Source organism: Monomorium pharaonis, chromosome 4, assembly GCF_013373865.1.
Source record: "Monomorium pharaonis isolate MP-MQ-018 chromosome 4, ASM1337386v2, whole genome shotgun sequence".
Lineage (NCBI taxonomy): Eukaryota > Metazoa > Arthropoda > Insecta > Hymenoptera > Formicidae > Monomorium > Monomorium pharaonis.
In genome coordinates this window covers 30,058,210-30,075,650 of record NC_050470.1, presented here as the reverse complement: position 1 = coordinate 30,075,650, position 17,441 = coordinate 30,058,210, and the positions used below count along the sequence as shown (strand labels likewise).

The 17,441-nt window shown below is 34.5% G+C and overlaps 2 protein-coding genes across 7 annotated transcripts in view; one reads left to right on the top strand and one right to left on the bottom strand.

Annotated features, from left to right (window-relative positions):
• The window catches only part of LOC105833208, a 74,744-nt gene that overhangs the window by 39,075 nt on the left and 18,228 nt on the right, over window positions 1-17,441 (bottom strand). The window lies entirely within an intron of this gene.
• LOC105832394 (neo-calmodulin) overlaps window positions 1-17,441 on the top strand; it is a 60,250-nt gene that overhangs the window by 28,493 nt on the left and 14,316 nt on the right. For 3 of the 6 annotated variants that reach the window (XM_036286470.1, XM_028193757.2, XM_012673296.3), the window contains 2 exons: window positions 3,793-3,834; window positions 13,483-13,725. In XM_036286470.1, the coding sequence (XP_036142363.1) occupies window positions 3,793-3,834; window positions 13,483-13,725 (285 nt within the window). Of the gene's footprint in view, window positions 1-3,792; window positions 3,835-13,482; window positions 13,726-16,203; window positions 17,029-17,441 lie in introns of those variants that run through there. The other 3 variants (XM_012673299.3, XM_012673298.3, XM_012673300.3) reach the window with 2 other exon arrangements.

Below are 17,441 nucleotides of genomic sequence, written 5' to 3'. Positions count from 1 at the left end.
ATATAAATTTATTTGTTTAAAAAGAATATTTACAAATCACATAAGAAATCAAAATGTGTTATTGATTCTCTTGCGATGATACAATTTTCTTATATTTATTTTATTAAAACTATATGCAAATTTTTTAATAAAAAATATTTACACATAATAAATATTGTAATAAAATAAAAAAGTAAAATTATATTACTGCAGGAGAATCAAAGATATATTTTTATTTTCTATAATTCGTAAGTAATTTAATATTTTATTTATTAAACCGATTTTGTGCTAAGAGTTTATTAAAAGTTACTTAGCACAAAACACGTAGCACGATTATTAAGACGAAGTTAATTAAACCTCACGTAATCTTCTTAGAGCTTAAGTCGTAATAACATCAAAATTTTAGAATATCTTAAATTAAATTTGATCCTTGAACCAGAATTATACAATAAAATTCTCTTAATTTTTTTTTATTACAATGATAAAACACAATTATTTATGCTGTGCATTGTACTACACAATACTATGTTTATATAATATATTATTTTAATATATTATTATCAATAAATCTGTGAAAATTTTATCAAGTAAGATATATATACATCAAATTAAGCATTATTACAAACATAAATAAATAAAACATATCACAGATCTATTTTGTGTGTGTGTGTGTGTGTGTGTGTGTGTGTGTGTGTGTGTGTGTGTGTGTGTGCGTGCGTGTGCGTGTGTCTTAAAATAACTGAAGCAAGACAACTTATTGCTATTATATTTTATCTCGAAAATACAATTGGTGTCAATTCCTTATTTTTACGTATATAGAATAAACTCGCTCAAAAAAGTGATATGTAAATAATTACAGAATGATTTTGTTTCTCTATTTGACAAATTTCTCCATTTGAAGAAGACATTGTTATCTTTTATTACTTTCTGTCAAATATACACAAATAAATAATTTTCCTTACGTACTTGAGAATAGTATGAAATGTGATATGTATATTATTAATATTATTTAAGCAAATGTTATTACAAAAAGCATTAAACGGCTAGATATTTCAATTTATTGTTTAGATAATAGTAAAAAATAAGGCAAAAGAGAAAGAATTAAAATAAAATTATAACAAATAAAAAAGAATGAAAAAGTTTTTATTTAAATCCTTTTATAATAACTTTATTAAACTTTATAAAACATTCTACCTCACGCGCACAAAATGAGAATGGACGAAAAATTGGAATAAAAAATGTTATATATTATATATACAATTTATAAGTGAAAATAAAAAGTGATTAATATCTATCAAATGAGAGAGATAAATTATTATTTTATTTTCTCTGCTTTTTTTGTTCCAAATACTTTTTTAATAAAATGAGACCTATACTTGCTTTTCTTATATTCGTCCAGAGATAAATATTATAAATATTGCATAATATTATATAAATAAACACAACAAAATATTCAAATTATTTTTTTGTATATGTATCATAAGATAAATAAAAAAGAAGAATCATACATTAATTTAATATTTATGATATTAATTTTATATTCTTATTTGTGTTTATCAATTTTTATATTAATTTTTCAGAAATTATTTATCTTATTATTTTTAAAATATTCACACAAATTATATATAATAGTTATTGTTTTTAATCAATTGTCAGTGTTTAATCAAATATTAATATACACGATTTGTCATTTTTTATCGTATAATCATTATAGTGGCTATACCTAAGAAAAGACAAAGTCAACTAAAAATAAAAAATTGTTGTCAAGACTACAGAAATCGGTACCTAATAAATAACGGATTAATAAATAAAATTAAAGTGCACTAATTAAGTGGACTGTACCAATATCACATATCAGTCGATTTCAAACTCGATTACTTACAATTGAAAAATTATTAGAATCTTGTATGTAAATTTTAATTATTTGTATATATATTTTATAATTTTCAATAAAGAAAAAAACAGCAAACCCCCTAAAAGCTTTTCTATGAAGAGGAATCATTAAATGAATACGGTAAAACTTGCGACATTCAGTCGAATTATCCCTCGCACGAGTTTGTGGCGAAATGACACCATTATGGAAAGAACATAAACTAGGTCCCACTTTAACGAGTAGTCTGTCTTGATTTAACACGCGATGTAAACGGTCAGGCCGGGTGTGTCAGAAAGGAAACAGTTCCGTCGAAACACAAAAGCAGGGTTCGATCAATGCGTCGCACTTCGCTTGGTAAACCCGTCACGACTCGCTGACATGACAGCTTTCCGATTTGATAGTCTCTTTTTTCTTGAAATAGGTGGAAACGCAGACGATCATCGATTAAGTCAAGCATAACTTGAGAAAAAAGCGTCATCTAATAGTAATATATCAAATGGTAGTAGGTCGTGTAATGTTTTCGTAATGCTCTATAATATTTCTCGCGAATGTAATTATATTAATATCTACTTTTATACAGACAGCGTATACATTAACTAAATGGAAATGATGCGAATCTAAATGCTCCTCCATTTCTTGAAAACTGCAGGGAAATTATTATTATTGCGCTGTTATACGCTTCAGAGCAATGATGATTAAAAAAATGAGTTTCTAAATGTAGTAAAGTTTCACATGCGACATTCATTTACTATTCGTAAATTTTTATGCAATTTAAAAATGAATAAAATGTGTATTTAGCAATTAATAATAAATGTAGATGTTTGCAAAATTACGAGAGCTAAATAACAATCCACTTGTTGGAAAGGAAATAGTTTAATTGATACACGTGATTGATACATTGTGTGTTGATAATTTGCTCAGCTTAAATATCAATTCCTGTTTCCTGCTGTTCCTAATTCCTGTTAATATATTTTAACTATTAAATTGAGTACAAATTGAACTTGATAAATGCTGATTGCATATACAAGTGAGTACTGAGAGATTTTGCGATAATCGCACGCTAATAACTCACGCTATGCTGTGAACTTTCAATAGCATTGCTAATGCGTTTTGTATTTTTAATCTTACCAAAGATGGGTAAACATTATTAACGCTTCTTTTTAGCTGGTTCAATAATTTTAGTATAAGGTGAGGACATGTATATGTAACTTAAAATATTTTTTCTTTTTAATGACAATTAATATAATTCTAAGATTTAAATGTCAAGATTTACAGACTTTTTAATATTACTAATAATTTATAGTTTCCCTTTAGTGTAATATATGTAGAATTACATGTATTTTGCACATTCAGAGAAAATAAAATGGCCAACTATAATGTGATAACTCTAAAATTTAATTGTCTGCAACTAGTTTTATGAAATCACGAGAACAAAAGTAATTTTGAAAACTTATCTAAAATAGAATCAGAGCAACATGTTAAATATTAATGTCATTTTATTAACTGTATGCAATTTAAGTAGTAATGTAACAGAGGAATAATATATAGTACTTTTTTTCGGCTTTAACCGTTCTATGGTATTTGACAATTCCGATGTCATTCAAAAGTGTCGTCGATGCCGACGCCAGTTGCAGATATCAAAAATTGAACTCTGTTATTTTTCTAGCTTTTAAATAGATTTTTGTCACGTAATACGTATATAAAGACTTTCCTTGCAGCACACGTTGCAGTTATTCACATACCACGCGTGAGCTCCATTCTGACATTTACGAAATGCACTTACTACTTCCTACCCATTCTATATAAATCACACCTGCGCACACCGTCAACCAACACACCGTATTCCATAATGCCGTCAATGTTATACCATATCTTTATCTATACTTTTCCAACTACAGTGGCGTGGTAATTGGTGACCTATACTGTACTTGTGTTTGCAGGCTCGCAGCGCCAGCACAAGTAGCTTTAGAAGCCTGAGCCAGGTATATACCAAAATAATAATCCAGATCTAGTTGAGAGATTAGTCACTAGCTATTTAGCTAGATATAGTCTATCATTTATTATAATTACTTGCTCATTTTTAGAAACCTAGATACCATTGTTCATGCGTAGAGGCGTAGAGCACGCGCATTTCGCTAAAAGCGCATTGGACCCGCAGATTGTGTTTCACCGAAGAGATCCCGGTGAGATCGAATTGTGGCGTCAAAATGAGATCCGAGGGTGAATTCCCTCCCCATGTTTATTCGAACGTACAGGTTGAGTGAAGCGACTTGTAACTCACGACGACGTCACGATTCAACGTAGTTTACAACCGCGAGCTTTCGGTAATCTCCTTGCAGTGTGCAATCGACCTGCTGCAACATTCGCTCGTCGACAGACAGCTGCACTCGAAACGCCGACAGATTGTTGTCATTTGTGCGTGTTTGTGCAAGTTTCGATTCACGTTCTGCAATTCCACCTGTACATACGAACGCCTCTCGCCGTGTTTCCGATAACGTTTTCAACAATAACAATAACACAATATTGGCTCGGGCGTAATTCCGATATTTGTGCTGCGGCGATGCATCTCTTAACTGAACGATTGAAAAATAAAAAAAAAAAATAAAAAAAATGAAAATACATACACCAAAGTACGCGATCAAAGTGCCGCGTGATTCGCTTCTGCCGGATCCTCGCCGACGACAAATGCGATCGCGCGTGAAAGTCCATGTCCCGCGTCCCTTTCACCCTCCCCTCCCGGTCTCGTTTCCTTCTTCCGCAAAATTTCCGCGGAAAACGGAACAGTAGTAAATATATCACGGAAGACTCGGGATAGTGGACTACCGCAATTACAGTGGAAATGCCTCGCGGGGGGGAAAAAGAAGAAAGGGAGAGGGAGAAAGCTTCGCGTTGGGAAACGCTCTATGCTCTCGTTGCGGCGCGCGAGGACGCGAGTATGTCGAGAAGCGACCCGCTAATGAGTGCATTTATGCAACTCGACCTCGTTAAAACCGCAACCGCATTTTTTTCGACGCACGCCCGCGCTCTCGCCGTTGTGTTAATTACTCACTCTTTTTATCCCGACCTATCAACGCTTCCCCTTGCGCTAACGTTTTATCGCGCGCGCTTGGCATGCTGTAACTATAATATTGCAGCATTCCTTCTTCTTTTCTGCACGATTATACACGCATACAGCGCATTAAACACGGTGCTCGCGAGCGGACGTGCTGCTTTTTTTTTTGGATGAAATAAAAATGCGCGTATACGCTCTCCGGAATGAAGTGCTTAATCGGCACTTGACTGGAGCGGATCGATTAAACTGGCAACGTGAAAAAGCCGTGTTGGGCTTACAATTAAAGCCTTCGCACTGAAAGAGGTATAAATGCTGAAAGTGAAAATCTCAGAACGAATTACGAATTAACATTTACGTATTATTTGAGAAGGCAAATAGAAAATATACTTTTGTTAACGCGTTTTATCGCAAGTGTTTTCACCCTCACATATCTATAATTTTGTCAGAGCGCTGTTAATTGTAACGTTAATGTTGTAAGCTTATTTTTAGCGTGCAAATAATTGCAGTTCTTGTATTTGTAACGAATGGAAACCTATGCTGAAATATTGAGGGTAATTGACGTTGAGCAAAATACTATCCTGTATTCTTTTTGCAGCTACCACGCATTCGAGCCTGACAGTTTTCCTTCTTACATACTCGTATATGTATATGTGCAGGGGTAGAAAGAACACCGTTACTCTGTTACAGTTACTCTTTTTAGGGTTGATAACTTTTCTTTTTTATCTGTATCAAAAAAGATCAGTTTCACCGTACATTTAATAACGACCAAAATTTTTTAATTTACATTCTAACCATTTTAAAATTTTTCTTTTAAAATTTATAGTAACCTTGCAAATTTAAGATACAAAATAATATTTTAACAAAAGACATTTAAAAAGTAAATTTTTGTTTAATTTGATATTGTTTTAACATGAGTCATCTGCTAGAATTAGTAACTAATAGCTTTTAAAATAATTAGTTACTTTTAAAATAACTTTTCGAGTCCTATTATTTGATATTATTGCGAAATTTAGATATTCTTTTGAAATTGTACAGAATAAATAATTTATTAAGTTGTGAAGAAAACATTATACAAAAGTAAACAGGGTATAATGAGCGTAGGAAGTTTAATACGAGTAATGTAGAATTAATGTCATTAACAACTATGAGTAAATGGTGATCGTTTATTTGATTATGTCTATTGCCGTCACGATTGATACGTTAACTGGAGTTCAACACGGCGCGAAGTTTTGCGTGGATGCTCTTTTATTACAAACCCGTAAATACCGTAGGTCAAGGATTGTTTTTCGTAAGAATGAATTCCGCGGGAAAAATCGTTACTACTTTTTATGAGTCGAAACATAAATTATTTCCTTCTCCCTTTTCTGTAGCTCTAAAGGCTATCCATAAAGATACATAAAACGAGAGCTAGAGGAAGAGAATAGAAAACCTTTAGGATTAATGTTATGAGATTTAAGAGCGAGATGTTCTGCAGCAAGGATTTAACAGTGATTATTAGGCCGTTAAATTGTTGAAAAATGGCTGAAAGTCCAAATAAATGTATACACGGTAGAATTATTTGACGAAAGAAAGTACTCGAACGAATAATTATTTCTTAATCACTGCTTCTGTCACATTTTAACATAGATGTCTTTCTGACTCTGAAGAATGTCTCTCAAAAGAAAAGTAAGCGAGAATAAGAGAGGAAATCCTCGGAAGTTAAAGCTATGAAGTAACATGGAATTAGCTATTGCGGAGTGTTACGATTTTGTCTATTTTGTAACGATTTGACACTCGATAACATTCAGTGCGCCGTGCGAAAAGAAGATAAAAGCCAAAACGAAAGCGGATCGAGGTTATTTGAAAAGTAATCGCATTCAACCATACCACGATCGGGCCTCCCTTTGAAACCTCATTTCAGAGATAGGCATCTCGAGAACGATCGTAATTATAGCATGGATTCAGTACGCGCACTCTTGCGGCGCTTTAAAAGATTCCTAAAATCTGGCGCACCCTTAATACTTAGGGAAGATTAATCGTTTTCGTTCGCCGCGAGGACAAACGAGAGCTCGTCACGAAACTCTCGATGTCTCGGAGTAGGAGCGTTAGGTCGTGCTAACGTCAGGCATGGTCTAGAATCGAGAATGGGGAGGGATCGATGCCTTTGACCACGGTCGCCGTCGAAGCAGGTGCGTTATTTGATTTAATTATTAATCAGCCGGTTCTAGACCTTGCACGGGAAGTGCAGTGACACGCTCCAAGGACAAACGCCGTAGTTCGCACTACAGAAATGATTCTTTCTGCAGTCATGACGAATTGAGCAGCGTGTACTACTTATCATTTGTTCTTGCGATACAATTCTCCGATTAGTCATCCCGTGGTAAGAGATCGCAGTCCGTGCTCGTAAATCTTACTGCGGAACACATTATTCAATCTGGAAAATCTAGGCCATCAATGGCTTCGCGATTTCAACGAGAGTTCGTAGTTTCGGCACAAATCTGTTGCCGAATGTCTTGGAGCATACTGAGAAAGGACTAAAAAAAGTACAATTTTATTTCGTTACGTAATAATCGCGCGCGTATTCGTCATAATATGCAATGTATTCCAGTTAATTTTAATTACTAAAAACCGATGTCCTTCATCGTTGTCATTAAAATTATTGTTTAAAAATCTACAATTAAAATGAGGTAGTTCACGAAAAACATAGCATACTAAATATTTGGAAACTCTGCAATTGAGATTATATAAATGAAATCGATGAAAGCCACACTTGACTGCATATTTGCAATGACAATCACCGTTGTTTCTGTTTGGTTTATGATGCTCCAGTGTTTCGCAAAGTATAGCGTTTCAAGGACAGTTGCAATCATCCCCAATTATTGATCCTTCGAAAGAGGTTTCCGAGTCTCGCTCGCAAATATCACCGAGCAAAACTTGAGTGGGTGAAATATTTTAGACGAGAAATAACGCCGTACATTGCATGCGTAAGCGGTTACGCGGGTAAAGAAGACACAATTAAATTGAGGGAATAATGTGTCGCAAGTATAGAAATATTTATTATACTAATCAACTGTTGTATCTTTAATCAAATTGAAGATTAAAAGGCTTTAACATATTAACATTTTATGTATATGTAATTAAAGAATTTTCCACAAAAACTAAACCAATCCAAAACTTAAATTTTAAGAAAACAAAAAAGTGTTTTAATTGTTCATTATAATAATTTTTGGAGGCATATATAAAATAGGTATAAAACAAAATTGACGGTTTTCGTTAAAAATTTGAGAAAACTCATTAAAAAAAAAAAATCTTAAACTTGTTCTTGTGAGAATTTTACATTTACTATTTATTTATATCATAACATTATCGTTTATGATAAGATACTATTAGAGAATGATTTGCTGTCATAATCCTGATTATTTAAAAAATGGATTTTTCTTGATCTCTGTAGAAAATTCTTTAATTAAAGTAACCGAATGTTATTTTTATATTAAACGCACGTGCAAAAAATCTAACAATGTGTTAAATGTCAATCATTAACATTATTAAAAATTAAAAGAGAAAAAAATATTTTTATCTCTGAAGGAAAATTAATATATAATTATTCTTTTTCTTTCAACACGCACTACGCAGATGCATTTTACTTGATGCATGCAAATTAATGTATAAAAAAAAGGTCATGTCAAGATTGTCACGAAACAAGTAACCAGGTCACTAACTAATCGAGTTACCTTTTGGATTCGTTCATACTGAATTATATAAAAATTATTCTCAACATCCTCTCTTTATGTCAGCACGATTACATTCGGTATACCGTATAAGGTATAGATAATAATATTTTACAATAGAAAGTATATTATATAGAACCATACCATATCATACATTATATAAATGCTGTGCATTCATCCTTCAAAAATATCGCATATATATTCGCGATAAGTACTAACATAATATATAACATGGCATATAATATTGATAACATAAGAAGATATAGTTAGCCACGTTGTGACAAGATTAACTGTATACCTCGTAACATTACGGAAATACTTTCTGCATCTGTTTCTGCAGTATTGTCACATTTTTTAAGAGGAAAGTATTGCAACGGAGCGAGATAAGTTACCTGCATTGCTGAAAGAAAAAAATGGCGTGCATGTCATAATGTTACTTAAGAAGGCAATGATCTAGATAAAGTTTAACAACGCGCGACACGCGAGTTTACTTTGTGCAACTCTTGTTTCTCCTCTGAATAAAAAGATTAGCTATGCGTCTCTCGTGGTCTGAAAAAAAGTTTGAGAAATTCATTTTTCAACTCGCAACAATGCTACAGAACTCGCTGATGTACATGTGTACACTCGAGATTTTATCTAATTGGACAGTGATATCAAGATAACAGAAAACAAGTTCGATGATAAATGGCTTTTTAAATAGTCGTTAAAAACTTTTCACCATGCCATTTTTTGCAACAAATTCTACAGCACTCTGAAGACATTGACATTTGGATTGTTTATCATAAATACATCCCTGCTGACGAACACAATGAGATTATTTTATAAAATAATCCAAAGCGTTAGTGGTGCGTTTTGATTGAAAATCAAAGGTAATTGTTATTTTATTAACAAGCATCAATATATCGCAAGCGATGCATCTATGCTATGCAATATGTTAATAATATTCGAGTAAGTGGTCGTTTTCCCAAAATGCGTCAAAGAGAAGAGGTTAAACACAGGTTTTAATTAATTATAAAATTAATAATTTGTCGTCAACAGAAATTTACCAATATGAACGGAACCGTGCACCGAATAATGTGCACCGGATAATATGTACGTGACCACCAAAGTTCTTCATCGTTCATATTTTCTCTGTTATATGCAAAAAAGCTTTATCGTTTATAAGCTCCCAATGCAATTACTCATTTTTCATTTTTTATGAAGTGTTTAGTATATTTTGTATTATTGTACGGAATTATTCTCTCGATTTATTCAACTCTATCGTGCCCGGCATTTAACATCGTTCTCTACTTTCGCTTCACGTATGTGTCGCGGAACGACGTATATGTAGATTGATTATAAGTAATGACTATCAAGATTCCATTTGGGACTCGTAAAATCGATCGACCCTAAGGGCTAATCAGTGGCCCCCTTTAGTCGCACCATTCCGTAATGTGAAATACCCGCAGTTAGCGACCTAAATCCGCATTTCCGCGGTTGCTACTTAACGTATGTAACGTAACTGTGTTACTATGACACACTATGCGCTGGCGTACGAACGATAAATGGACACGATGCACGCGCCATCCGATTTAATCGACCGGATGAAAGTAAGTCATCCGCTTCTACACCCCGCCAGCCCGTCCGTCGTCGTCGATGAACTTTCGTAAGCATCCATTAACGATCGTTATTAATTTCCCCCCGGGGAGCGAGACTACCTACGGTGAGCTCGCCTCTGCAATAGCATCGAAAAATGAGCTTTACAAACAATGCGGATACGAGAGACAGCGAGTGGTTTTAAACCCCAACAACTCGACTGCCACTTGACGCAAGTTGTAACAAGTATATTAGCCTTCTTGGCATTTTCGATTAAAAAGATAAATGCATGCGTATGCCGAGAGTACATATATATAGTATGTAGTTGCACGGGAATTATAAAATATGCACAATTTGTGATCAAAAGAGATTTAAATTAACAAGCTTGAAAACGCTCGATTTATTCCTGCTTTTAGAATTTTCGATTTAGCACTGGATATCAACTGCATAGAAATTGTACAGCACAGTGTGTCAAGATAGCGATTATAAATAATCCAACATAATAATATTTAATCATAATGGTAATAAAGATTTCGGCATTATTACCTTGCGATATGACTGAGTCGAATTCTTGGAAATATTTAAAAGATATAGAAGATGTTATAATATCATAATAATTTTTATGGCTTATATAGTTTTTAAATAACAGTATTAACTAAACAAAATATAATTTATAAAAAAAAATTTTAAATTAATAGTTAATTCTGTTGATTAACAGTTAACGTAAAACGTTCCCAGCGTACTTTAAGCAAATCCTAGGAAGCATTCCAGTGATTGCATCGCCAGAATGGGAGCACATAAAACGTATTGAGCTCGTGCAGCAAAGCCGTGCCATTGATACCACCAAATCTGACCGAGTTGCAGTTTAATTTTCCGAAACGTGCGCTTGCGCCTCGGTGGCGATGGGCGGAAAGACAAGAAAGGCGCTGCCAACGAAAATTGCAACGTGTATGCACACAGCTCTGATCGAGGTCCGCTGGGTCATCCTCTCGACAGCCCGTACACGCGTACGAATGTCATAACGTAAAATAGCATATCGCTAGTCACATTAACAATTTTCCCCTCGATTCGACTGCGTGCAGCGGATGTCCCATCGAATGATACGCTCCCGCTCCTTGTTTTGATACACTTTTGATACACAGTCGCGCGATCGATCCATTCGTGGCGTCGCATGCGCAACGAACGATCGCACTCAACGTATGCCCGGTGTCCGATCGATATGTCGACTATTTTCCACGTTTTCGTACGTATCTCTCGCAACAACCCGGCTCTAGTCATTACTGAAGCGAGGGGATGAAAGAGGATAGCGATATTCTCTGTTAACGCTTAATTATCGGGGTATTTGATTACTGAAGAATGTAGCATACGGTAATTGTAATACTTCGTAATATACTGATGGAATATAATTGGGAAGACGCACTGACCCTTTTTTATGCAAAAAATTATTACTCGAAATGTACATAGAAAAAAAGAACATTTTTGCTTTGAGAATATCTCTATTTTCGAAATATTAAATACTATAATGAGATTATGTAGCGTTAGATGGACATAATTTTATATAAAGAATTTTTTGTAATTATTATACATTAAGAAAAATATACTCTCCTCAGTTAAGAGGAAAAAAATATTGAATAAAAAGTAACATGCAACAAATCAATTTAACATTATTATTATCAAAACAATCATATATTAATGAATTCTTGACTATTATAATATTGAAATAAATACATGATATTATCCTGAAATTAAAATTATTAAATTCTTTAAAAAATATGAAATTACAAGCAAGATTATTATTGTTTCATATACATATAAGCAAGTATAATACTTGCTTAGAATTTGTTCATACACTTGAGTGTTTGCAGGATATTTCGGGAATGTTTTGAGGAAAATGTGACTTTGAGGATAGAAAAGTTAAAATAAACTTGTAATATGAGGAAGTTAAATATAAATCTTATCTTGGCTCGAGATTTTGCCTATTAACGAGATATAAAATATCGCTCCGAAGGTCAATTAAGACATTTTAATAAACTGCGAAGAATTTAGTACAAATCGTTTTATATTAGAATGTGATATTGCGCACGCAATTTATTTATTTATTTATTTTTGAAGAGTTTAATCTGCTTTTTTAAAAATATATACCTCGCTTCACAGTTGCTGCAGCACTAGTGTATTAGATCACTGTTTCATTCATAAGGAATGCTATTATTAGTCCTATATAATTCGTGACATTACGTAGTTATTTTCTCTCATGTTTACATTATAGTATAGACATAAATTTAGAATAGTCACGTAAGTTTAGAATTGATTCATAATTCAGGAAATGCCTTTTTTTCCCAGTAAACATCTTCGTTTTGATAATAAATTCAAATTTACTTACATTATGATATTTAAGGTAAAAAATTTTTTTATATAAAAACGGACTTTCACACAAAGCATGAATTTATGTTTTCCGATATGTTAAAAGTATTTGAAATTGGAGGCTGTCTATGGATAATCGACAAATGACTGTAAAGCGTAAGTATTGAGGACTGTTTCAGTAGAACACAAAAATAGAAAGTAGTACATATTGTAAACCTGAAAAATCTTGAATCTTACGTGATTCTTTCGTGATGCGATCCGAGTACACAGGTCGTAGACTCTGTCAAGACTACATTAGATAGTAAGATCTATAATTACCTCGTCGGCATTCTCGCCCACGCGAAGTCTAGTATTTTTCTCGTCTGCGGTTATTAATTGAAAAGGTTATTTTTAGATCGTCTAAACATTCGTCGGTACGGTTCCCGATTTAAATGAATTCTTTTGTCTCGATTTATTGACGAAAAAGTCAACGTTCTCCCTGTCTCGCCGCTATTTCTATTCGCAGAATCTATTTTCACTGTTTTCGGGCAGTATATAAATTATGCCGCCCACAAGATATGAACGGGCCGTCACATAAACACTTGCAAAAATATTGGATCGGCTTTGATGCGGCGATTCAACGCGACGCGGCTTTCTAAGTTGAAACGATAATATTAATATGTTTTCATTGAGATTTAGATATTACATTATTTCAATAACTTGTTTACAACTTTTGGAATATTTAAAAAATATGGAAGTTACGTACAATCGAAATATGCAATACTGTAAAAATATAGTAAACATAAAAGAAACAAAAAGAAGAAAACCTCGTGCCTTACTTTAACGCGCGATAACCGCATATGTACATAAGTTCCGTCCTACATTCGTTCGACTTGATTATCATCGATAAAATCTCTCTCATCTCGTAATGGCTAACGAAGATTTTGTCTCTACAGGCACGCAACAAACCGGCGGATGGCGTAGGTCATGTAAATCAAAAAGGTGCTTCCGGTCAGAAAGCGCCGGCGGCTGGTCAGAAGGTTCCGCCAGGTGCTAAGGGCGCGGCGAAACCGGCCCAGAAGCCATCAGCTCAGAAAGGCCAAGTGAAAGTGACACCTAAGGCTGCCTCTGTGAAGACCGGCAAAAACAAGAAGAAGGGCCAACGGCAACAATACGATCTCATCGTTACCATTAATCTGGTGAGTGCGTAATGTCATATCACGCATTTATAGTCAAAACATCTTCTCCGAAATCGCTATTTATTCTAATAGAAGCGTTTTCTGATAGTTTAAATTTTTTAAGTAATAAAAAAGTAATGAAAAAATACAAATTTTACTAGGTATATTAAAAATATTTGCAAGTAATACAAAAAGTTTGACGGTGATTATCTACCTGGATTAATTATTTCAATAATCGGAATATGATAATGAAAATATTAACAATTATAATAATAAATATTTAAATTTTTAAACAAAGTACCTTAAGTATTCAAAACAATTTATGTAAAATTTCACTGCAACGCAGAGATTAGTCGTTCTATAAATAAATAAAATGTATTTATTTGTAGAACTGCTCGGAATCGCAATAAATCTTTGCATAAATCATCATGAGTACTTGTACAAAAAAGATTAAAATTTTTGTCATTATTTTTTAAAATAATGTAATTTTTAATAATACAAAAAGTAAATAAACTATTAAAATGTATTATTAAATAAAAATATAACGTTATTCGTATAACAGTTTACTTAAAGCATAAATATTAACACATTTTCAATTTCAATTTACTTTGCAGAGACTTTATGTGCAACATTTTTTTTTAAGCAAAAATCTTGTTTTTCCTCAAATTCATCTTCAATTAATACATCTTTAGTTTTAGTATACTGTAACTAGTATAGCTTAATTATTATCAATATTATCCAACTTTAATTATTTAACAAATGACAAATACTCTTTAAAAATCACCTTCAATTTGTACAAATTGAACTAGAATTGAGTTTAATATCTTTCAGACACGTCACGAATATTAAAATTGGGCGAGAAGTATCATGCAGTGTATATATGAATAACTAAATTCGACCGATTATTTAGTCTGCCGTAAAATTGTTAACACGATCTTTCCAGACGATATGCGTGAATCAGCTACATAATTATTTCTGTTCAAAGACGAGAGAGCACAGTTATCGACTCATGACGGATCGAATCGTGTCATGAGTCGCCTTTGTCAACTTAGCGTGCGCTTCGCGTAATGCGTGCACATCGGTAATAAATACGACACGATCTGACCCAGTTGAATACGCGATGAGCGATCGATAAGTTCTTCATGTTCGGCTAATATACGCCGCGTACGCGTTGTCAAGAGACGTCGAAGGAAAATAACATCGTGCTGTCACTTAATCGGATTGACATAATTAGCGACAACTCCTCGATTGCGTTGCTCTATTTTAGGATTGTATTTCTACATGAGACTGTGACAGCTTCAGATATGATATTTGATATTTATGTAAATTGCGCGGTTAGTGTGTAGTTCTAGCAAATAATCGTTCTGCATTTATTACGAACTTGTATTTTCATTATGACTATTATGTTTTACACGCTTATTACGTTTTACACATAATTTTCTTGTTATATAGGGAAGAGTTGCTGAATGTGTACTGGAATGTATCTCATCAATATTTTATATTTTACTTAATATAAGCAATAATTAGTGATGAAAATTTAATAGATTCTGTCTTGTTTTCCTAATAACACTTTTAAAAATCTTGTATAACTAATTTCCATTTGTTATTCATGAATCGGTTTTTATTTCTTTAATTAACCAAACGGATCATGTTTTTATATATTAAATAAAAGGTATATTAAATAAAAGGGTTCCAATTTAGGAAACTTCCAAATTCGGTGCCACACACACACACATTTTGTAAATGGTAATTTTACCAAAGAAAAAAATGCTTCTACAGGTTGTGCTAATCTTTTACGTAATTTACGTTAACCCTTTGTATTAACTTTTTGCGTAATATTTATGTTCTAACATATTTATCTTGTTAAATAGACACAAAAATTTAGATAAGTCATTTAAAATACGTAAAATGTATCAAATTTAACACATTTTTTTTACTATTTAAAAACAAATGCAGAATCCAAGAAATTCCAAGAATAAGACATGAATATCTTTCGCATTATAAAGACGAGAAAAGTATTGACACTTGAAATCACTGAAAGTATTTTAATTAAAGAGAAAATAACGCGAGCAATTGCCGGAAGTTCATTCTCGTTCGTTTTAACGGGCAAAATGACACGACGAGCAAAATATCTGTCCACGCATCGTCAGGGGAAGGGAGCAGTCACCTAAGCGTCTAACCGTAGAGGGGACCTGGTAGTTAAAAACAGACTAAGGTTGCCAAAGTCCCAAACACATGCGCCTTTGTCATTTGCGCGCTGACATCTGCCGTTCATCGCGCTCTCGATACCGAGTGTTCCGGAAGCCGCGGCGGGAAGCGCGTGTCTTCCTCCTCTTCTTCTTTCGTTTTCGAGGTGGCTGAGCGGTGGAAGTAACATCCGTGCGACCGCGAAAGTTAAAGGGGCAATTGCGAAGTGACGATTAAGAGAGAGAAACGGGAGAAACGAACCCCGTCGCAAGTCCGGAACGCGAGGCGCGCGAATTTCGTACTCACCGAGCTCTCGCGCGTGGACATATTTCTCTCTTCTATGCCGCAACGTCGTCGGCTATTTTTACTCGTCCGCGAGCTATCATATCCTCGAATAGTGTCGCCCGTGTGATTGCCGTGTGAAATATCGTGCACACGATCGCCTGATCCGACCGTGATCGTCGGGCTCTCGACGTTTCATTTTATCGGAGGAAGAAAATAAAACCCCCAACGACGAGATATATCCGTCGGCCTTATAGAACCGCCTCTATAGGTTCAAACATCTCGCCTTCTCGATTTTACCCGTCCGTGTAAACGGGAGGTAATCGTGATCGACGGCGACGGCGAGAGGTCTGAGCGTGTGAGCGCCTTCCGGATATATCGTATCTCTCTAGCTCTAGCTGTCTGTCTGTCTTTCTTGACGTACCAGCGACGGCCTTGAGAGAGACCGTAGTCGATAAATATTAGTTCGGTTCCGAGCAGCTTTCAACGGATCCGTCATCGCGGCGATGATTATATGCGCCGACCTCTATCCCGGGAGATCACGATAAAAGTGCGGTTTACGTTATTCCTTTTCTTCCTCCCTTTTTACGCGTCGACGTAAAACGTCACGTTTGTAGCGGAAGCGAAAGTGTCGGTCTCGATGGCGGCTCGACGATAATTACGACAAAACCCAGACGTATATAATAACGTCTCGCATAATCTCCCGTCAAGAGACACTTCCGACGTTTCCTTTTTTTTTTTTTCCCGGAGTGATCGCATTCGATTATGGCAGAGACAGAAAAGAGATACACGCACGCGTATGGACAGCTACGTAGACTGACCAGCACGATAGACGGTCAAATTAGGCAGTTGAGTGTAAGTAAAAATATTGTATACCGCTCTCTGGATGTGGCAGCGGTCCAAATGTGTGTACGCGACGTATGCAAAGTAAAAATGAAAAATTTGTTCGTGAGAAATCGTGAGGAAACGTCGCTGAAGTAAAAAGCGTTCGGGCAGCCAGTTGCTCCGTTTTGTCGCGAGACTCGCTATCACGTTGCGACACGTTATTATTAATAATTCATTACATGACCTCCCTTCGCGTCGGAGTTTCTGGCATCGGGCATCTCGCCAAAATTTCTTCAATATCTTCTCTGTATCATACGAGAGCAGATCATAGAAGAGCAAAGTCATTCGCCTATAATTAAGAGGCAATATCTTTAGATGCCACTTAACGCTGCATGCATCCATGTGTAATATGGAAAACATAATTTTCATAGATGCAAAACAAA